Consider the following 24,236-nt stretch of genomic DNA (forward strand, 5'->3'; position numbering starts at 1 on the left):
TATACCACATTTGTCTTATATTTATCCACTCGTTCATCATAAAATGCACATATTGCAACCATTTTATGCTATAATGGACATATACTTGCTGAATATATGGAGATATAGAAGGTCTCCAGTGACATGGTTGCATGAAAGATTGCCATGCCAGTCTCTGCACTGCATAGGCTTGCAACAGATTCATTTTTTGCACTATAGACCCCAGCCAGTACAAGAAGCCCCATGTATGCATGTGAGTGTGTTTTGTCAAGCTTCTTCCAATTGTCTGCAAGCACACATCTCCCTTCCACATTTGACATATCCTGTGTTATTTTCTCTATTGCTCTTGGGGTGACCAATGCAAATGCTAACTTTATGTCTTTGACATGCATTATAGCATGTTGTGTAGGACCTGGGACCATTCTTAGAATGTTTTCAGTAGGCACTCTTCACTGACTTTCATTGGGCATTGGGACCATTAAATATTTCAATTATTTGACATAAAGACCCATTTTCAGGCTGTGAGGAAGTGTCCTCTTCATCAGAGGATGAGTCCTCAGCCTCAGACACCTCTTCCTCAATCTCATTATCATTGTCAAAGAGGCTTTCTAGCAACTTACCGACTGAAAGTCTTTTGTTCAAGAGACCAAGAATAGAACATGCACTTCTGCTGTACAGAGAGAGTGAAGGTTCAGTAGGACCCTGTGTGGGATCCTTTTATCAGTATCGCTCCTCCCCCTACAGGGAAGACATTGAGTCCCCACAAGTTTGGGCTCCACAGTTCTTGCAGGAAACCTCATAATTCAGTTATAATATTTGTATTTGTTTACAATAGTGTTGTATCTGTGTGGATAACACGGAGAGAGCTTCAGTTTCCAGCCGAAATAAAACAGTGCGTGTGTCTGTGTGTGTGCGTACACCCCTATGCATGCAGATAAGAGGGAAAAAGAGGCTCCATTTCCCACAGAAATAGACACTTTTTTTCCCCAAAAAAGAAAATAGTAAGTTCCCACAGATATAACCTCTGCATTTCTCTCAAGAAACTGTGTGCTCTCCTGTCAATGTGATAAAAATGACTGTTTGTGCACATGCAGCAATGTGAAGGCTATGAGGGAGAGAAAGATGAAGGAGGATGAGGAGTGAGAGAGAGAACAGCAGATAAGTTTATTTTGTGCAAGAACACAACAAGTCCTATTAATTTTAACTACCGGCTCAAATTGATCCAGAACATCATCTATGTACCCTAAGTGTGTATGTTGTTTCCCCTTTTAATATATATGTTTTAAATATGTTTTTACAAGTTCATAACACCTACCTAGAGGATTTGAACACTACCCTCAAATAAACTCTTCATTCAATAGACAGTACAGCTGCAATGTGACGCGCTGCTCGGCAGGTGGCGCGCCTGCGCTGTAGGTGCGTTAATTGTGGGCTCCTCTGTCACGTGTCTCAAACACGGAAACACAAAACTTGTTTAATAACAGACTGGTCGGTGTTTGGGATTTCATTGACATTGCATTGCATTTTGGATGAGAGAAAACGAACAACTGAAACAGAAAAGCCGATGGGAACGTCACACTAGATTATCGGATCTATGTTTGGTGGCAAGAGCTGGAAGAAAATCGCTTTGCTTGGACGTGTGTCGGTGAGTCAGGGAAGCAGGAGGCTCGGCAGCCATGGCGGTCCCCGGCAGCAGCAGCAGGGCAGCCCCGTCCCAGAGCGCCGACAGGAGCGGCTTCCTCGGAGCCAGAGCCCCCGCCGAGGTGGACATCATGGCCAAGCACCTGAAGGATTTAGATAAAGAATTATTCAGGAAGATACTGAAAGGTAGGCAGTTCATGTATAATCAACGACTTGCAGTTGTATGTGTTTATCTGTTGTGTTTGCATTAATACTGACCTGAATTGATTATTTTAAAATACTACTACTACTAACAATAAATATAATAAGACTGCAATAATATTAAGAACTAGTGCGGTTTCAATTGATTCCTATTGTTTTCTATTACTAGGGAGCCTTAATAATATGAACCCATTGCACAACCTACAAAAACCAGTTTGAAACGGTTTTCTATAATGAACTTGATGCAAACCTACCCGCATATCCTAAAACTGAGCCCAGCAAGAAAAAAACTGGGCAAGACAGACTGCAGTGTTGTAGGACGTTACATACATGTACATGTTCAAGACCGATGCAACATACACCGATCAGCCATAACATTATGACCACTGACAGGTGACGTGAATAACACTGATAATCTCGTTATCATGGCACCTGTCAGTGGGTGGGATATATTAGGCAGCAAGTGAACATTTTGTCCTCAAAGTTGATGTGTTAGAAGCAGGAAAAATGGGCAGCGTAAGGATCTGAGCGACTCTGACAAGGGCCACATTGTGATGGCTAGACGACTGGGTCAGAGCATCTCCAAAACTGCAGCTCTTGTGGGGTGTTCCCGGTCTGCAGTGGTCAGTACCTATCAAAAGTGGTCCAAGGAAGGAAAAGCGGTGAACCGGCGACAGGGTCATGGGCAGCCAAGGCTCATTGATGCACGTGGGGAGTGAAGGCTGGCCCGTGTGGTCCAATCCAACAGACGAGCTGCTGTAGCTCAAATTGCTGAAAAAGTGAATGCTGGTTCTGATAGAAAGATGTCAGAACACACAGTGCATCGCAGTTTGTTGCGTATGGGGCTGCGTAGCCGCAGACCAGTCAGGGGGCCCATGCTGACCCCTGTCCACTGCCAAAAGTGCCTACAATCAATCAATCAATTCAATCAATTTTTATTTGTATAGCGCCCTTTGCAGGGTAGCCACAGAGTGCTTTACAGACTGGAAAACAAGACCGCAAAATAAAATACATAAATACAATAAAGTAAAAGAAATAAATATGGACTTGTAAACCGTTTACATGATCTAAAATAAAGTAAGTGAACATTTCAATAAATAAACCATTTAGGCACAGAGGAGAGAAAAACAAAAAACTCCTATGTATGGCATGTAGGAGAAAAATTAGTCTCTGGGGGTCCACGGCTTAGTGCCTAGGCCTAATGGTTGCCTCCCCTCCAGGCAGTATGGTTATTACAGCAGCAAGGAGATCAGATATTTCTTAATCGGTGCTGCTGGCTGTGGTCTTCCCTCTGGAGGAGGCCTCTTGCCGGCCATCGGGGGTGGGGGGGTTGGACCATCAACAGCCTTTTGGTGTTGATGGCTCATCAGACCTTGGGTGTGGATGCTCTGTTGGCCATCCATGATGGGGTGCCTCAGAAGAGGGATGTGCCTCGTCAGACATCCATGGTAGGGGACGAGGTGCCTCGTCGGACCCTCAATGGGCACATGAGCATCAGAACTGGACCACAGAGCAATGGAAGAAGGTGGCCTGGTCTTATGAATCACGAGTTCAAGGCGTTGACTTGGCCTCCAAATTCCCCAGATCTCAATCTAATTGAGCATCTGTGGGATGTGCTGGACAAACAAGTCCGATCCATGGAGGCCCCACCTCGCAACTTACAGGACTTAAAGGATATGCTGCGAACGTCTTGGTGCCAGATACCACAGCACACCTTCAGAGGTCTAGTGGAGTCCATGCCTGAACGGGTCAGGGCTGTTTTGTTGGCAAAAGGGGGACCAACACAATATTAGGCAGGTGGTCATAATGTTATGGCTGATCGGTGTATACTGCCTTCAAAATATAAAGCCTATCATTAGAAACTAATGAATCGATTATCAATGTAGAGTAGTGCTTTTGTTTTATTGAACTGTGGCACATTGCAAAGACTATTTTAAAAATGATACTCTTACTTGTTAGCCGTTGTCGGTGCTCTTGAAGGAAAGGACTGTGCCGAAGCGGTCCGGGTGGTCTGTGACTCTGGAGCTCTGTCTGAGGAGCAGCTCCGCTTCATCATCGCAGGGATGTATGCGCTTCTCAGGGAAGCATTGCGTCTCCCTGCATCGTCACTAAAGCAGGAGGTGAGTGTTATTCTTTGTATTACTGGGTGAATTATTCTTCATAGTGATACGAAAAGCATTTTAAGTCTTGTATCACTATACATGACATTCTCTTGTCCATTCCTCCTCCTTCACATTTTAACGCACTGCTAAACATTTTACCTCAATGTCTCATTATTACTGATCTGAATGTACTGCAACCACAGTCTATAATTCTCTATTTTATAGAGTCTGTTCAGTAATACTATACAACAAAGTATGGATTACCAATGAAATAGTATATTAGTTTGTAATATTGTAATGTTAATAATTGTATAATTATGTTAATGATGATAAACCAGTTCTAAATAATTTTATTTTTCAGGTCTTTAAAGAAGATCTAAGGGATCTGAGGTAATATTATATTTCTGCATTTGGTTGTACCAAAGTATTCCTGACATCGAGAAGCACATTTGTAATGGCAGTAACTAGCAGAGCTTCCTGACAGCGCTGAGCAGGATGTCTGTAAAACTCTGGAGGGCTGCGTTTAGTTCACAATGTCAAGGAGGTGAAAATTTGCAAAAGTGTTATTATCACCTTCTAGGTCGCGGCACTCTGTTTATTTATTTACTTTGGAATCAAGGAATGAAGCCCAAGAGGCTGACCTCCCACTCACGCCGCCACCACCACCAGGCGCAGGGCTGCCCTCTGTTTCTGTACACAAGCAGCATAGTGTCCAATCCCAGTGCACCGGGCATTGCTTAGAGAGTATGATCCATAGCAGACAAACAGGCTGTCTCCAGGACCAGGACCTGTCCAACAGCTCTGTAGTGCCTGGACAGGGCAGAGCATGCTTGTTTGCCATCCTCTCTTCAATGTTGAGGTGGTTGAAAGTATGTCACAGGTTGGTTATTGTGAATCAGAGATCACACTTGATGTAAAAAGGCTGGGTTTGTTCTTAGATGACCCCACCTGTAGTCTCCAGTGAAAGCCCTGTAGGCTTCATCAGTGGGGTGACATTACCCAGCCATGACACTGTATAATAGCTAAATTAATGTCTAATAAACGGACATCAACAAATCCTGTCTGTACTGTTTTCTGCCTGTGAATTGTGGAGTCATCTTGGTGCTGGCAGAACATAGTGAGGTGACCTGCCTGACCTTGTGGAACCTGGCAAGGCTTACATCCACACTTGCCTCAAACATCATGTATCACAACCTTGTGAGGACCTTAACCTGGGTGCGCTAGAGGTGTAGCCAAGCCACTACTAGGGCCATAAGAGTGACCTTACAGCCCCAGTAGATCCCACACACTCTGTCCTGGGTAGAGCACCAAGATGGACATGATTCATGTCTTCTTCATCCTGGCATCTGTCATCGTGTGTGACCTGGAGAGATGGGTGAAGGTAGAGCCCTGAACAAGGATTATGACTGCATCAATTATTAATGGACATGTCTCCATGCAAACTTCCTAGGCTTCTGGAGTGTGGAGGTGAGCTTACTAGCGTCTGCTTTCCTATCACTGAGGGGGCTGACGTAGGGGTTCCAAAGAGGTCCAGACTACCTCAACAAATTCCTCACAGAGTGGAAGGGAAAATGTTGATTGGTGACCTGTGTTTTGGAGTGTGATTCTGCTGCACTTCTGGTTCGGAAGGCCTGAGGACATCCACTGTGGACATCTCTCCTAGGAGAACGGTCTGGAGATCTTATCCCTGGGATATGAGGGGAGAACTGCGGGGGCCTGAAGATGGACATTGTCTGTTGGTTGGGTCCTAAATGTCCTCAGCGATGACTTCTGGTTCTGATATAATAGATTCATATCCTTTTCCACTGCCGGTTCAATGTGCAGCATTTACAGCCAGTGCCTACTTGTACTGCCTTAATGCTCTGCGACCTGCACTTCATGCCCGCTGAGTGTCCTGCGACACGGTCTACGTAGCCGAGATACTGTTCTTGCTGCAGGTGTAGTATAGGTGTCGAAGTCAGAGCACATCAGGCGAACGATGAGGAGGAGGACGACAAGTTAAGCGAGCTGGAAAACAATAGAACAGAAAGGGCAGCAGAGGGGAAGAAACCAGCTCTGTGTGATGGCCAGGCTAATGTGTAGAGAATAAAGCTGATTAAACCTGCAGTTCTCAGTGCTTAGCTTGATTAGAATTGCATGAAGAGAGATTTACAAGTAACACACTTCCCAAAAGAGTTTTCATCTGTAATCGGACCAGATTGGATCAGTTCATGCAGAGGAATTGCAATGCATGAAGGCTCTGAAGTAAGAGAGAAAATGGTAATTTGCTACTGTGAGGAGGTCCTTCTTAAAGGAAAGGAAGAGTGGAGAATTCCTTCTCACAGCAGGTTCTTTTGTACACGTGCTCTGTGATTGGTGGATAGAGGCTCTTCCCATTTGGTAATGGTTGTCATTCCCGCTTTAAAGGGAAGTGTTTGGGCCTTTGGAGTAATTGGTGTGGTGTGACTGAAGAAACCTCATATTCATATCAGTTTTATTTTCTTCATTGCAGGATATCAGAGGAGTTCATTGTTGACTTTGCCAGTGTGGTGTTTGGCAACAGGTCTGTTTTCAAGGTTTATACATGATGCTCAAGTTTTTATTTATATATGTTTACAGGTATAATTCGTCTATTGCATTAGTTTACAGTGAGGGAAAAAAGTATTTGATCCCCTGCTGATTTTTTACGTTTGCCCACTGACAAAGAAATGATCAGTCTATAATTTTAATGGTAGGTGTATTTTAACAGTGAGAGACAGAATAACAACAAAAAAATCCAGAAAAACGCATTTCAAAAAAGTTATAAATTGATTTGCATGTTAATGAGGGAAATAAGTATTTGACCCCTTCGACTTAGTACTTGGTGGCAAAACCCTTGTTGGCAATCACAGAGGTCAGACGTTTCTTGTAGTTGGCCACCAGGTTTGCACACATCTCAGGAGGGATTTTGTCCCACTCCTCTTTGCAGATCCTCTCCAAGTCATTAAGGTTTCGAGGCTGACGTTTGGCAACTCGAACCTTCAGCTCCCTCCACAGATTTTCTATGGGATTAAGGTCAGGAGACTGGCTAGGCCACTCCAGGACCTTAATGTGCTTCTTCTTGAGCCACTCCTTTGTTGCCTTGGCTGTGTGTTTTGGGTCATTGTCATGCTGGAATACCCATCCACGACCCATTTTCAATGCGCTGGCTGAGGGAAGGAGGTTCTCACCCAAGATTTGACGGTACATGGCCCCGTCCATCGTCCCTTTGATGCGGTGTAGTTGTCCTGTCCCCTTAGCAGAAAAACACCCCCAAAGCATAATGTTTCCACCTCCATGTTTGACGGTGGGGATGGTGTTCTTGGGGTCATTCCTCCTCCTCCAAACATGGCGAGTTGAGTTGATGCCAAAGAGCTCGATTTTGGTCTCATCTGACCACAACACTTTCACCCAGTTCTCCTCTGAATCATTCAGATGTTCATTGGCAAACTTCAGACGGGCCTGTACATGTGTTTTCTTGAGCAGGGGGGCCTTGCGGGGGCGCTGCAGGATTTCAGTCCTTCATGGCGTAGTGTGTTACCAATTATTTTATTGGTGACTATGGTCCCAGCTGCCTTGAGATCATTAACAAGATCCTCCCGTGTAGTTCTGGGCTGATTCCTCACCGTTCTCATGATCATTGAAACTCCACGAGGTGAGATCTTGCATGGAGCCCCAGACCGAGGGAGACTGACAGTTATTTTGTGTTTCTTCCATTTCTCCCATAGGGGATCAAATACTTATTTCCCTCCTTAACATGCAAATCAATTTATAACTTTTTTGAAATGCGTTTTTCTGGATTTTTTTGTTGTTATTCTGTCTCTCACTGTTAAAATACACCTACCATTAAAATTAGAGACTGATCATTTCTTTGTCAGTGGGCAAATGTACAAAATCAGCAGGGGATCAAATACTTTTTTCCCTCACTGTATATTGTATGTTTATGTTAATCTGCAGAGTATTTAGGAGCTAACTTGTGTGTGAATTGTTAAATTTATTTTCAATTGCTTTCCTGTTTCTTCAGGATCTATGTGTATGTGTTTTGAAATTTTACATTTAAGGACTGCATTTTAAGAAAATTAATATATATTTTAAAATAATCTATACAAAATATATACGGTGTGCCAGGGTTTCCCCTAGAAATGTGCATAGGCATGGTGGTATGTCACGCTATGAATATAGCTGTAGGAAACCCTGGCATACACACAGGCAGTCCTCATACTTACAGAAGGCTTATCACTAGACTTGTCAGTAACTACACTACACTGTTGGACATCTTTACTTGATGTAGTTTTCATCTTGTGCAAATCAGCAATTTGCAGTAGATTGTCCTAGCTCAAAAATGAAGAAAACACTTTGATTGGATTGTGTTCATTGAGAGATTATTAAAATGGAGGAAGAAAAGCTCAATTAAAAAAGGCAGGCAAGAGAGGTGTTCTGATTTCCTCTATAGGTTTTTGGTATTTTGTATGATTTGGGCAGAAACTTTGATCAATATACATGGTTTAATCGCTAACATACTATGTTGTACATTTACACAATTATAAGGGTAACTTCACCACTATATAAATGAATCTACAAATAACTAATTAAATTAATCATTAATAGACGGTTAGAATGGTCTGCAGGTGTCATTTATACCGTGGTAACACCTTGTGAAATTGTAGTTCATTGTCTTAGTGACTCATGTGAATGAACCCCCACATTCAGACACAACCCCAGACTTTCATATCAGGGTAAATCAGTTGTTTAATTGCACTAATTATTGTGTGTTCCTTTTTAAGAATACATTTAATTCTTTAATGTTTTCCATCACTGACCAGAGTTAATTATCACGTTACTTCAGCAACTTCAGGTGGTGTCAGAGCTCTGGAATAAGCTTTCTTTGACTGTCGCCATGAATTGTTACAGACGCACAGCACTCGAGGCTGCAGCTGCACGGCAGGGCCCTCGCTTACCAGGCATTGAGGATTTCCGGTGGAGAGTAGACGTGGCCATTTCAACAAGGTAAGTGACAGGACTTTTTATTTCTCAACTCTCCCTGATTTCAACACATGGCAAGGAACTGGTGGATGCGATTCAGTGGTTTGAAAGCCATGAAGTCAGAGTTCATCAAACATATAATAAAGTTGCTTAAAAAAAATGTTGCAAAACACTGCAGCAAACAAACTGTATAAAAACCTTCCATGATGTTTCTGATAGACTGTCTAATTACAACACCATGGATCAATGCAAGAAAAACTACTTTGTATTCAACCAGCTGATAACCTTCTGGTGCGTGTCGGATATTGGGCCTTCAGGGGTGTCGTTTGGATCTGGAAGCCCTTCCATTATGTTCCATTCCAGGAATGGAGAAATGCCTACAATATGCAATAGAAAACTGCTGTGGAATGGCTTTGAGTGAATGTTGGATTAAAGCTGACTAATGATTTCCTAATTTAGCATGGAAGGCTCAAATATATCTATCCGTTGTTATTCTGTAGATTCTGAAAGACGTGTTTCTTGTTATGGCCATGTTTTTACACATCGGTCTATGAAAGAAGGCAGGGTTAACCAACTGATGCTTACATTGAATAGCCAAATTGAATGCATTCTTTCATTAAACTGTAAGTGACCCTGAATGTGCTGCTTGCATTATTATCATCATCATACAGGTAGTTTACAAAAAATTGAAAAAGTGAGAGGCACAGAGTATATTGAAAGCAAGGGCTTCCACACAGGTGTGGCTCATGTTAATTCAGCAAATAATATCCCAGCATGCTTAGGGTCATGTATAGAAATGCTGGACAGACCTGGTTGCCTATAATGACACCTTGGTGTCTTTGAAAGAGGGGTGATTGTCGGGGGGTATTTGGCAGGAGTTTCAGTGACTAAGACAGCTGATGCGTCACAAGCAACGATGTCTAAGGGAACTCCGAGGGAAAGACATGCTCAGCAATGGGCAACAGTGGCTGGAAATGCACACCGCCATTATCGCCTGTCACCAGATCTGAACCCCATCGAGCATTTATGGGATGTTCTGGAATGACTCGGCGTTCTCCACCTCCATCAGCCAGGCGGGGGGTGATGGAAGAAAGGTGCTGCGTTCCTCGTGCAGAGCGCCAGGCTGGTAGACTCTAAACCGTGGCGCATAAGGCCGGACTGGCTGCACATGGTGGTAAAACCCCCTGTTTATTTTGGGGTTTCCAATGTTGCCACATTGATGTTGGCATTTCAAGATTTTATATAAAATATTCTGCGAATCAGTGGTGTATTTGTTTACGTTTACAACAAATTTTATGTATTAGGTGAAATATTTAAATTTAAAGCTCACCTATTTAAATTGTTTAAATTGGGGAGCCAGAGCAATTCCTGGTTTGAAAGGGATGTTGTTCTCAAACAACTCATTTTATCTCTGTGTGGAGTAGAGAAAACTACATGAAAACCCTGGTAGTGATAGTAATGCCAGGGGACATCCTAAAAACGAACGTCACAGGCACAGAGGAACCAGTACAACGTTGTAAACGCATCTGTCAATTGAATAAATAAGTTTTCGAGTTCAAAGTGTAACAGCGTTCAGCACAGAAAGCATGAAACGGGAGGAAACTTCACACTTGCGTTGCTGAAGCAGATTCTTTGTGATCCGAGATTATATTCTTAGATCATTAAGCTGCTAGCAACCAACCACACAGTATGGGATGAATGCAGTCTTCTTTCTCATGATCTTAAACAATTGTATATAGTTATTAGCTAATATTAATTACTACTTTATATAGATTAAATCTCTCCGTATACATACATACCATACATTAAACCATTACTTGTTGGTACAATATCCAGCCAGTAGTTTTATTAATTACATAGCAATTATAATATTATTATAGTTGATGGAAAGTACCAGCATCTTTAATGACTATGGACCATCTTCTAAAATGCTCGACAGATACAGATTTTCAAGATGCCTAAACAGACGTGTTTTCATTGCAGCTCCTTGTCCCGTGCCTTGCAACCTTCGATTCTCATGCAGATGAAGTTAACGAATGGAATCCCCCATCGCTTTGAGGTAAGGATTTATATATATAATTGTGAATATCTGCTAATATATCATGCATTACATTATTACAATCTGTATAAACTTTGACGTGTTATGTTCAGTTACTTAACTAAGGCACTTTTCTACCATTTGAAATTAAAGTATGGTTTAAACAATTACTACTTACAAAAGGCAATCAGTTATGCATTTAAAGGGCATATGATCAATATAATTTTTATATTGTATAAAGAATATTTTAGTGTTATGATAGTTTTAGTTGTAGTTGTTTAGTGTCTACATTCTTGAGTTACTGGTTGTGAAAGAGGATGCCACTCAGAGATAAAATATTTACATAAACATTTAATTATTTGAGACAACAGATACCACACACAAAAATCTACATTTTGGCCACAAAGCCTCCGTCAGTGGTCTGGATGAATGCTTTGTACACAAAACACGAATACTGAACAGTAGAAGGAATATTTCCATAATAATATGATAGAAATGTAACATTCATACTATAGTGGTATTATTGTACTATATGTATATAAACAATAGTGCATTATTTCTCACTTTCTCACAGGTAAAACTACACTGTAAAGAAAGTAATATCTTAATGGTACATGTTAACATGTAAAGTGGCATTTAACACAAGTCGTATTGCAAGTGCATCCATATACACTCACCTAAAGGATTATTAGGAACACCTGTTCAATTTCTCATTAATGCAATTATCTAACCAACCAATCACATGGCAGTTGCTTCAATGCATTTAGGGGTGTGGTCCTGGTCAAGACAATCTCCTGAACTCCAAACTGAATGTCTGAATGGGAAAGAAAGGTGATTTAAGCAATTTTGAGCGTGGCATGGTTGTTGGTGCCAGACGGGCCACTCATCTCCACTACAAATAGGAAAAAGAGGCTACAATTTGCACAAGCAGACCAAAATTGGACAGTTGAAGACTGGAAACATGTTGCCTGGTCTGTTGAGTCTCGATTTCTGTTGAGACATTCAGATGGTAGAGTCAGAATTTGGCGTAAACAGAATGAGAACATGGATCCATCATGCCTTGTTACCACTGTGCAGGCTGGTGGTGGTGGTGTAATGGTGTGGGGGATGTTTTCTTGGCACACTTTAGGCCCCTTAGTGCCAATTGAGCATCGTTTAAATGCCACGGCCTACCTGAGCATTGTTTCTGACCATGTCCATCCCTTTATGACCACCATGTACCCATCCTCTGATGGCTACTTCCAGCAGGATAATGCACCATGTCACAAAGCTATCCTATCAATATGGGCCAACATTTCTAAAGAATGCTTTCAGCACCTTGTTGAATCAATGCCACGTAGAATTAAGGCAGTTCTGAAGGCGAAAGGGGGTCAAACACAGTATTAGTATGGTGTTCCTAATAATCCTTTAGGTGAGTGTATAATGGGTGGTTGTCTCTGCTTATCAACAGATGCATTACATTATTTATATAATCATTTATGTGCACATTTTCTGTCTCCTGGTAAACAGGTACCAGATTGAAATGTATTTAAGCTAATAGTACACTAATACAACATTACAGGAAATGTGCATATTTAGATCTACCCCCCCCCCCCCCCCACTGCTGTCTCTGAGACCACAAATAAGCACAGTAGTCAGGCAGCATATTCAACCTCAGCTCATTAGGGTATATGTAATAATATGTATTATTATACATAAATGTATTAATTATAATTATTATATATAAAAACTTATTTTCACCCTGCAAAGATGTAGCTTCAACTCAGGCAACAAACTTGACCAGTAGGTGAGCATTTGCTAGTTTATGAAATATCAGTTAAAGAAGTGTTTGTTTGTTTGTTTTTGTTTTGTGTTTTCTTTTCTTTCTTTTTTTTTAAGGTACCAGTGTCCAAGTTCCAGGAACTCCGCTACAATGTTGCCCTTATTTTGAAAGAAATGAATGATTTGGAGAAAAGAAATGTCCTGAAAATCCAAGACTGACCTCTTTCTGCCATTTTTAACAACAGTGGGGTGGATCTGATGGGTCTTTTTATAGCCATGAATACGGAAGTTAATGATATGTTTATACATGTTTAGAAAAGTGTAAGCTAAATCTTTTTGATACCATAGCACCTCAGCAAACTGCATCACCAGAACAAGTCTCTGTTCTAATTTTGAATTCTGAACTGTTGAGAAAAATACAAAATGAATTTATTCCAACACTTCTTGAGCAAATAAACTTGGTTTACCTAAAACTGTCCAGCAGCAGTATTCATTGATATCCATCTGTTGTACTTTTATAATGCTGTGATGCACACATCTACAACTACAGTGATATTCCTATTTTAAATCCTTTTAAATTTGTAAACTTGTTACTTGGGGAAAATACATTTCTTTTGTGCTGTAAATAAATGCCTATATATGTTCTCAACTTCTATATAAAATGCCCAGTCTAGAAGGTAGCTTTTCCCTTGTTATTGTTACACAACCCCACAGAGCCTTGCAGCTTTTAGATTGTATGTACAAACTACAGACATAATCCTGAAATTGGCCTTATTAATTAAATATTATGTTCATATTTTAATTGTTTTATTTGTATATTGATCAAATGCTGTTACCATATAACTCCTGTGTATATGATGCCCTGTTCTCTGAAAATCGACCCAATGAGAATCCTATTCAGTATTTGGTGTGTAAAACATTTTACTTGGCATAACATCTGAAAACAAGATTAAAATGAGTTTAAATAATATCCATGCATGCAGATATGTGATGCTGACCTATCAGTATTAGCGCACTGCAGATGCTCAGTGCAAGTTGCGACCCATCGCGCAGCCTAATCAAGTCCCAGACAGTCTGGCTGGGTGGCCGCAGTGGCCCACTTTACAGACGAGCAAAAGTGTCATTAAGGTCGTCGCCGCAGTATTAGGAGTCGTGTCTGAAAATAGGATTGAGACCGTATGAGCAATACGACCGATATATGTAGGGCAGCCTCCCTAATCCATTTGAAGACATGTATGACTTTTACTTTATAATTACTGACGTAGCTGCTGTATTAATATACATGCATTGCTATTTTACTAAGTATGCATTGACTTGAAACGAAATATGTATCCATGTAATGATACATGTATTATAGCACCGCAGTTTACACAATCTTAAGTAGTCAAACATTGTTACACTGAATTCGGCACGGAATGTTTTTTTTGTTTTGTTTTGGCAATGTTATATAAATATAAACACACTTAAAATGTACGTGAATTGTGTTTATTTGTATAATTGTAATAAGACCAGATGTACTGTACACTTGCCTTTAAAATTCGCATAGAAAAGTGTATGGTCATTGCCAAGCATGATGGCACAAAGCCTGCAGATTTGATTTAGACAGGAGCAGCAGCATCTGCATTAGCAATCCCAGAGCTGCAGCTGGCCCTGGTGCAGGCGTGCACGAAAAGTTTTTAACCCGAATAATGCCAGGCTGCTGTTAATAACACGGCTGCATTTTCATACATGCACATGTAAGTTTACAATACATCGAAAAACGCTTAAACTGGAAGAATTTAAAAAATGATACAAAAAGCACTTGTTTTGTAACAGTTTTAAGACCTGTCCAATGAGAGCCGCTGACGGGGGTCACATGGTGCCGTTTATGTAACACTTTTTCTGCTCCGGATCAGTACCTCAAGCGCAGCGATGGGTGTTCGCGGTGCGTGTGACCAGGGCAGGAGGCGAGGTGTGGACAAAATGACACCAGCACAGTTATGTCTTAATAAACTCTTATCCCCAGACCAGCACCAATGAGCTCCATCCCCGCAGCGCCGCTGGCCGCTCAGGACACGGAGAGCATGGACAGCCGGGCCATGCTGGAGCTGGCGGCTGAAGCCTTTCGGGCTGGAAACTTCGAGCTGGCCGCCGACATCTACGAGTGCCAACTGCGGGACTCGGGCGAGCACGGCGCCCCGCAGGAGCTGCTGCTGAAGCGGGCGGACGCGCTGGCGTGCGGGGGGCGGCTGTGCGACGCCTTCGAGGTGTACCAGCAGGCGTCCCGGCTGGAGCGGCTGCGCCCGGGGCAGCTGGACAGCCTCATCGAGTGTCTCATCGGCAGCATCCGGAGTAAAGAGGGGCTCGCCAGCCCCATGTGCGTCCAGGAGCCCGGCGCTTTCGAGGCTTTCACCTGCCGGATCTGCTTCGGATTCCTGTACGAGCCCGTCACCCTGCCTTGCGGACACTCGTTTTGCAGAAAGTGCCTGGACCGGGAGAGGACGCCCGTGTGCTGCCGACACTGCGGGGACAGCGCGAAACTCGCCGACATCCAGAGCTACAGAGTCAACGTCATCCTCAGCAACCTGCTGTCCAAGTGGTTCCCCGCCCAGCAGCGCGCCGTGCGGCTGCGGCAGGAGGGCAACGCGCTGTACGCGGAGAAGCGAGTGGAGGGCGCCTGGGAGAAATACAGCGAGGCGGTACAGCTGGGTATGTATGGCGGGTACTGCGCTCTCCTCCGCGCTGCTGCAGTGTGACTTCACACAGTTGATGCTTTTTGCTGATGAAGTGGTGGGGGGGGGGTTGCATTTTAATGCTGAATGCAACTAAATGTTTACCACAAATATGTATTACATGCATCGTTCAAGCAACCGCAGATTTGCTCCCTTTGTTTGGCAACGAAACGCTCAGTCCCGCACGATGTGAACGCGTGGCTCCTCACTGCACGCTGTGCTGTCACCTGGGGTGCAGAGTGTCGGCTCAGATGCCATGACAGAAGTGAGTTGGCAGGAGGGTGTGCAACCCTGGCGGCAATGTGCATCTCGCAGTTAGATAAGATCCAGGTTAAGCTCGCTGGCAGCGGCGGGGAGGTTGAATAAGACGCCAGTGAATCTGGGCCAGGAGAGCAAACGTTACATAACCCGGCGCGGCGCTGTCACCGCGGCCCAGCAGCCCCCGCGCCGGCGTTGTGTAACCCGCGCTCGGCGCTCAGATGTGGGTCAGTCTGTGGAGAAACAGCGAGGACACGAATGAGCTCTCCGTGCATTGCGTATCTGTGTGTAACACGCCTGCTGCCAGCGCCAGTAAGATGGCAGGCCTTGTGCTGTTTCATTGACACCCCGGTGTGTCGTGGCAGTGCCGTGCCAGTGCTGGAGCGGCCACACTTATCTAACACTGAGATCACCCTGTTATTCAACCGCATGCCTGCGTCCCAAACACGGCTTACACAACAGTCAGCCGGGGCGTGTGTGTTCATCAGCATTTCTTTACTGAAGCTTTTTTCCTTTAATCTATGCTGATGTATATATTGATGGATAGATAGCTTGTACCAGTTTTGTGAATTTGTTTCCCATGTTTAGTGTTGTTCTTTATGATAAAAAATCCTGTAGTTTACCTAGATATTCTAAAGCAGTGATCCTGTATTATTTTAGAGAAAATACATTTGTAATGTGAGTTTATATGTAGGCTTGATAGGTTAGACATTTTCTTGGCAGACCTACATTGATTCATAATAGTGCAAGTAAACCTTTCATGCTGTGCTCTTTGTGGATGTATAGACATCCACCCTCAGTGTTTATAAAGCGTGTTTCTTGAGTTTTAGTGGTTTAACAGAGGCTTTGTTTCTCAGCTCCCAGGGACCATGTGCTGTTCAGCAATCGTTCACAGATCAACTCCAGTCTAGGAAACTTTGAAGAGGCGCTGAGCGATGCAGAGATGGCGTGCAGGCTTCAGCCTCTTTGGTTAAAGGTAAATGCATTTACACAATACAGCATGCATTCAGCATCACTGGAATATCTTGTCTACACACAACTTTCTAACAAATGAAGTTGTTTCTACAAGTTGCCTTTAATAACTTTCAACATACGTTTAAAGTATGCATGCCTAAGATAGCAAACCATGTGTTATATTTGGTAGAATTTACACATCACATCAGATTTCTTTCAGTGTTACCTAGTTCATCTAAGTTAGGTGTGCCGTGTCACAAGCTATGCATAGCTTGTTTCTCGTGTGATTATTTGACTGATACCTAGCTGAAAAGCTGAATAGGTTGTATCAAGCAAACAAAAATAAATACCATTGTTTTGTTTTCTTCACACTGTTGCACATGTTTTATGCACTTTGTGAAACTGGTATTTAACATCATTATCAACATCAACAAACAGTGTTTACATGACCACTAATATCCCACTAGTGTTCTGAACACTGAATATATTATCCATCATATAAACAGCATATTCCAGCTTTAAATATTCAGAATATTAGGGGTGGAATATTCCTCTGCCATTCTGAATACTAAATTCATTCCCAGCCCTGGAAACACAATGTGTAATTTTCATGTTAATGCACTAAAAGAAAAAAATAAGCAAGATGCCTAAATAACCAGCCCCTAATAGAAATAGTGCCACATTTTTGACAATATTAGTAAAATCTTGAAATTGTAATTTTGAACTTGGGTATAATGTATATTTATATGTTAAGGTGACTGCTATAACACATTAAACACAATTCTGTATGTCATGAATCTGACACAAAAGCATTTAATTTTAACACACATTTTTCTACAGGGACGTTTAAGAAAAGCACAAGTTCTGGCCACTCTTAGGAAAACGGAAGAAGCTTTAACTGAGTACTTGTTCTGCATTGCTCTGGACCCAGAAAGCAAATTGGCAAAATCTGAAGCTCAAAAGGTACAATTTGTTATCTGAATGTATCTCTTGTACATCATTTGTTGCTCCTTGTTTTAATTTGCAGTGCCTGTATGTTTAACACTGTTCCAATACTTTATCAGTGTGACAATTCAGTCACATTTTGAATTAAACTGAGCATTTGGCAACTAATATAAAGGATATTAAATGTTGCAAATGCAAACAGTAGCCCTGAGCTACAAATGCAAGCATTGATTGTATTTTCTGTTTTGATCAGCTGTTGAGTGATCTGTTTGCTCCAGTGCCGGATAACGTCCAGGAGAGAATCCCCAACTGCATCAGCCTGCTGTCCGGCCGAATGAGATTAAAGGGAAATGCACTGAACACTTTGAGTTTAAACGGTAGACCCAGCACCCCGAGGCTGTGTAAGGTAAGGTTCATATGAATTCTACATGCCTTTACATAAGTGTATTTAATAGAACAAATTAATTCACCTGAAGGGGTAAGACAGTGGAAATAGAATATGAGGGTTTAAAAGTGAAATAGTGAGAGATTCAGTGCTTGTTTTCAGTCAAGAGGCTTTTGTTTTCCCAAAGAAATTGAACAGCCCAATTGTTTAGAACATGTATGTTCAATACACAGATTTTCAAGTTGCAATTGTCATTCTTTCGCAAATATGGTTCTTTCTTTCAGGAAAGTATGAAGAGTAATAACAGCATAGCCCAACAGGAGAAATCGAAGTCAACTCTATCTGTCTGTCCCAGGAAAGCAACCGATGCAACGACCCAGAGGTTTCCATGTTCTGAAGACAAAGGCAACAGCAAAGACTTTTCCAAAACCTGCCACCCGACTGTCATTGACAGGCGCTGCCTTCTCAAACGGAAACACAGCTCAGAAGATGAAGACAAGGCAGAAAACATCGAAGAGTTGTGCAAACACGTGAAATCAGGTGCGCTGACAGATTTCTGGGCTCAAGCAATCATTTGCTCAATAGCCTTTTATTAAGAGTGCGTATTGTTATTGAGTTACAATAAGTCAGTATTTATATAAGTAGGTTAAATGTGAGCATACTAAGGTTTGGCGAACAGTACACAGAGAGCGGTGATAATGGAGCTATGCAACAAAGAAACAACGTGCACTTAGAGCTGGATAGCTGTGAAACGACTACATTAACCCATTAATACAGTTACAGAAATGTTACAACCTCTGAACAATTCTGAAACGAACCGCTGTCCTAGCTTATATTTAAATGTGAACACGCACATCTGTCCAACTCAACTAAAGACAAGCCTGTCCTGCTTTCCACAGAAGCCGTGCTGAAGGAGACGTCGGCCCCCTGGTGCTCGGTGGTCCGGGACCTGATCGATGCCGGTGACCTGGAGTGCTCTCTGTGCATGAGGTACGCTCCGATTCCTAGAGATCTCACTTTGATGTATCAATATTTAACCCGCATTCGACCTAATGTTTGTCAGGCATTACTCCCTTGACTGAGTACAGTTGCTCTCTGGGGTTTTCAAAGATGCACTGAATTAAATTTGGTGTACGTTTTTAAAGGGACTGAATTCAGCATGAAAACACACAGATTTGAGCTAAATATCACGTTCTTGTGGCTGCTTTGTGTCTTCCAGACTGTTCTACGAGCCGGTCACGACTCCCTGCGGTCACACGTTTTGTCTGAAGTGTTTAGAGAGGTGTCTGGACCACAATGCGAAGTGTGCTCTCTGCAAGGAGGAACTTTCAGAGGTATGGATCTGCTTTGAGTTAGTCTGTTTGGATGCTTTTAAAGATGAAAGCTAGTCATTTGTAGGTTCACATTAAATGGACAATCAAGACTACTAACAAAGTAATATTTGTATTTTTCTGCTCTGATTCATCATTTTTATATGACTTGGGCTTTTTTCCCATTTTTGTATTCCAAAATTCGATGCATACATTCTAGTATTTATTTGAAGCTCCATAAGACAGGTAGACATTGGTGTATATCTGTAACATATAAATACGCTCTAACCCACATCATGAAGCAGGTCAAATTCACTGCGCATGAATAACATGTTGTTCCAACAAACGAATACCACAGCTGGTGTAGAAAGAGTCGATTGTAAAAGGCAACTCGCCAAAATTAAGGTACAAAAACTGCGGTTCAATCCAATGAAAACAAACATCCCTCTGACAATGCGGTTTGTGCTGAAGTATACACACATCGGTGGCAGACAGAGAGGTTCTGAATCTTGCAGAACAAGCTCTCTTTTTTTTTTTTTAATGTTTGCACCTTAAGTAATAAAAACACACTCATCATAACAAATATATGGAGACTGAAGTTCAAGAAGAAAAATAAACTAAACTTCCACCTTTCTTGGATAAAAATAAATACCAGTAGCATGCACTAGACTGTTTCCAGCTAAGTGTGCAGAATTGTAAGTGGAGTACAGTGTTATGATTTCTGGAAATATTTGCATTAAAACATTTGTTTTCAGTTAAATACAACCGATATAGTTACAGCCGCAGAACAGAAACTGATATATAGGTCAGCGATCGGAAAGTGGGCTTTAGATCTAAAACTGGAATTACAACTTGATTTGTCTTTTTATTTGAACATGATGTCACCTTTGATTAAAGAAACTGTAACCCTTTAGTTTGTTTTGCTTTCCCTCACAAACACACAAGAGTCGCAGACATTGGGACCTTTTCTACACTCTATTTACTCCACAATTCGAATGTGGCATTTTGGCATTGTGAAGATATTTGGGAGCAAACGATTCTATTCTGATTTAATTCCAACAGATAACAATGCCGACCCATTTAGTTTTGATCCTCTACGTAGTCTTGATTGTTCCTTTAAGGTTCGCTGTTCAGACAGTGGAATAAAGCTGGCTGTACATCGAAGTGATCGGTGCCTTTGTATCTCTTCAGTACCTGGCCCAGAGGCAATACAGCAAAACCGTTCTGATGGAAGACCTCATCGCTAACTACCTGCCAGAGGAGCTTGTGGAAAGAAGAAAAATCTATGAAGAAGAAATGGCAGAGCTATCCAAGTAAGAGTCATTTCAAATGTGTTGCTTGAAATGGACAACCATTACCTAACTAGTGCCGTGTGTATTGCATCTTGGGCGAGATGAGTTCTATGTGTATTTTATTTTATATTTCATGTTTCTCTACAGTTTGAATATCAATGTGCCTATATTTGTGTGCACCATGGCCTTCCCCACCGTTCCCTGCCCTCTGCACATCTTTGAGCCCTGCTACCGGCTCATGGTTCGGAGGTGCATCGAGACTGGCACCAAGCAGTTCGGCATGTGCATCAGCGACTCCGTCAAAGGGTAAGAGAGGCATGAAGACGCAACATAAATAAAGAGTGGTAGAGAATCTTCAGTTCCAATAAAATGAAGAATATGTGTTTAAACTAAAAATGTGGTACATGCCACAGATCCATATAAAATACTGTTTACTCATTCTGTGGTTATTACTGTGAGCATCATGAATATGAATCACTGTTGCAGCTGCCAGTCATGAACAAGGAGATGATGTAATCCAGCTTCCATCGCCACAGCGATCATAACCATCGCTGGCCTGGGTGTGACACACATTTGTATTTAAATATTGTAATCCAGAGCAACACTACATCGGTGTTAGCCATTTTGAGGACTCAAAATATAATAAAACCTAAACAGACTGATCTGAAATTAAATCTCAGATGTCCACAGAAACCAAGTGCAACAAGTTGAATATGAATCAAACCTCACATGCTGTAGGCTGGTATATAATCAAACATGTTTGATATGGGTCACATGCGAATGAAAGGAAACCATCTTGGACTGTCCTTTGTTCTATATTATTGAAATGAAACTTTCATTTGCATTATTTGCATAAATATGACCCTCTTTCCCAGATATTTGTTTTTCAAATCGTTGGATCTTAATCCTATATTTACTAAACGTCCCTCTGCTCTGTTTGAGCCCCTGTCGTGTAACAGCGCTGTAAACATATAATCCTCCTCTTAGGTTTGCGGATTACGGCTGCATGCTGGAGATCAGGAACGTGGAGTTCTTTGCGGATGGACGCTCTGTCGTCGACACGATTGGGAAGCGGCGCTTTAAAGTGCTGCAGCACAGCCAGCGTGACGGATACAACACCGCCGACATCGAGTATCTGGAAGACAAGAAGGTAGCATAAATAAACAAATACATGGAATTAAAGCTATATTTAAAACCCCTGAATCTTGGAAGATGAGTTAGATAGCAATTCAAAAGACGGTTCACATCATCCTGTAGACTAGGTGTTCCCAAAGTGCGGCCGGGGGGCCAGATGCTGCCCTCGAGGATGTTTGGGGCGGCCCCCCAAAGCCAACCTTCAACCACCCCTTTTCTGAAGATTTACTATATTTGTATACTTCATGAACATTTTGTGTTACAAATGGCACATGTAACTTGCGGGAAAATAATAAAACAACAATAACAAAAGTTAATAAGTGTTCCCTAACAGAAACATATAGGAAATAAAATCGGTGGTTCATCAAATTGGCCCTCCATCACCAGACATTGGGAACCCCTGCTGTAGACGTATAGACATTGGTGTTAGAGTCTGTTTTCCAATGGCAGGTGGAAGGAGAAGAAGTGGCCGAGCTGCTGTCACTACACGATACCGTCTATGATCAGGCCTTAACTTGGATCAACTCCCTCAAGTCCGAGCAGAAGGAGAGGATCTTGGGGCATTTTGGACCCATGCCACAGAAGGAGCCCGAGCCACAGGTAGTCCGCACATTCGTTTATCTGCTGTTACGTGATTATTTTGCAGTGGTTAAGAACGACCACCTAGCGTGGGATGCTCTGCTGTGGTCCAGGTCTCATTCTTGACGCTCCCTCTCAGGTCAGTCCCAACGGGCCCTCGTGGTGCTGGTGGCTCCTCGCCGTCCTGCCCTTGGAAGGGAGAGCCCAGCTGCCGTTCCTGGCCCTGACGTCCCTCAGAGACCGACTCACAGGCATCCGCAGGGTCCTGCTGTTCATGTCCCACAACCGCTCCCGGTGACCGACCGTCCGCCTGCACTCGCTTGTTTTTAAGACCAAACTATAAATAGCCTTTTTTGTAATAAAAGAAGAAAAAAAAAAAAATGGTAGGTAAAAAAAAGATATGAATAAAAATATATTATTATATTACATTTCTCAAGTTATTTTCCATTACATTTCACGTTGACTGAACTATATCTGAAAGATGAAACCAGTGAACTTCATGTATAGCATGACAGATTAGGGTGAAATATATGACCATCAAAATGGTTTGTTTATTTGTGTTTCTTAGTGATCATATACATTCAAGAGATTGTCGCCTTAGTTTCTACCATTTTGGACATTGTCCGTGATATTGTTATCCATGACAGCTGACAGAAATGGAAATGTAAGTGAAAGGTCAAGGGTTGGATCTGCTTTCGTAAAGAAATGAAAATATGATTCTGGGTGTTTTTCCAAAGATTATATTATTATTATTAGTTATTTTTCCAGTTTTTTCTTTACAGTATTTACTGGGTAAAACTGGGAAGAGTATTATTAAAAGAGACAGACCTTATGGTGTTCTGTCTATCCATCTATTACTTTGAGTAAAGTGTATGTACAGACTGGGAGATAGTTGGTTATTGTTCTGTCTGCCCCAGCACATAATTACTTCTATAGTTTCTGTACAGGACAGATAAGCCAAGTACTCAAAGACAGCTCAGTAATGTGAACTAGAATACTGCTGCCATGTAGCTCTGTTTGTTCATAGGCTAGGGCATGAAAATGTTACCTCTACTACCCCGAGTATAAGGGCTGGGACTCTGGACTAATAACCAGACAGTTGTGGGTTCAGATTCCTGGGGGGAATTTACTGTTATAACCACTTAACCCCTGCAGCCGGGGTCTGCACCCAGATCACTCCAGTAAAAACCCAAACTCTTAGCACTGGAGAAACATAATGGGGTTTTCTATGCATATACCAACAGTACCTGGGCAAATCAATGGTAATTGCCTAGGAATAACATATGTTATCCAATGAAACACTATATACAGTGCCTATAGAAAGTCTACACCCCCTTTCACATTTTCACCTTCCAAATTAAAGCAATAATCTAAAAAATATTTAAAAATAAAAATTGAAATAGCTTGGTTGGATAAGTGTCCACCCTCCTTGTAATATGAATTCTTCATGAACTCACCTTCAGAGTCACACAGCAAGTTAAGTGGCCTCTGCCTGTGTTAAATTGCAGCGATTCAGATGATTTCAGCAACAATTTGTCAGTTCCTGTGGGTCCCCTGTGCAGGGATGTGCATTTGAAAGCAAAGTCTCAACCGTGAGCACCAAGGAGCATTCAGAAGAGCTCTGGGACACAGTTTGCTAAAAGGCAGGATTGAAAATTGGATTGAGTGCATTGGGAACAAATAGCCCACAGTTGAAAGGAAATCTTTGTTTTCCTGAAGAGAAAAGTATTTGTGAATTAATACTATCAGTGCTCGCTTATGGCTGTGAACCTTGTCACTTACGCTAGAATATAACTGCGGACAACACAAAGAAGCGCAAAGAGATGTCTGCTTGGAATAACAAGAGACCGAAAAATAAATGAATGAAACCAAGAGCAAATTAAAATGTGACCTTATTGAAAGAGTAAAAATGTTAATGACAATGGGCCGGGATCAAATACAGACCAAGGAATCGCATAAAAGATGG

The 24,236-nt window shown here is 42.0% G+C and overlaps 2 protein-coding genes across 2 annotated transcripts; both read left to right on the forward strand.

The window, feature by feature from the left end:
- Positions 1–1,413: 1,413 nt before the first annotated feature.
- Positions 1,414–13,175, forward strand: commd5 (COMM domain containing 5). Its single transcript, XM_066714781.1, has 7 exons — positions 1,414–1,806; positions 3,781–3,941; positions 4,285–4,313; positions 6,415–6,465; positions 8,832–8,927; positions 10,887–10,962; positions 12,820–13,175. Exons 1-7 carry the CDS (start codon positions 1,656–1,658, stop codon positions 12,919–12,921), a joined length of 666 nt encoding a protein of 221 aa, XP_066570878.1. The 5' UTR covers positions 1,414–1,655; the 3' UTR covers positions 12,922–13,175.
- Positions 13,176–14,558: 1,383 nt separating this feature from the next.
- Positions 14,559–22,696, forward strand: LOC136759757 (LON peptidase N-terminal domain and RING finger protein 3). Its single transcript, XM_066714777.1, has 12 exons — positions 14,559–15,390; positions 16,529–16,647; positions 17,466–17,588; positions 17,824–17,976; positions 18,240–18,495; positions 18,855–18,945; positions 19,175–19,289; positions 20,457–20,578; positions 20,705–20,863; positions 21,545–21,707; positions 22,142–22,291; positions 22,410–22,696. The coding sequence occupies exons 1-12, from the start codon at positions 14,718–14,720 to the stop codon at positions 22,566–22,568; spliced, it is 2,283 nt and encodes a 760-aa protein (XP_066570874.1). The 5' UTR covers positions 14,559–14,717; the 3' UTR covers positions 22,569–22,696.
- The last annotated feature ends 1,540 nt before the right edge of the window (positions 22,697–24,236 follow it).

This window comes from Amia ocellicauda, chromosome 10 (genome assembly GCF_036373705.1).
Source record: "Amia ocellicauda isolate fAmiCal2 chromosome 10, fAmiCal2.hap1, whole genome shotgun sequence".
Taxonomy (NCBI): Eukaryota; Metazoa; Chordata; class Actinopteri; order Amiiformes; family Amiidae; genus Amia; species Amia ocellicauda.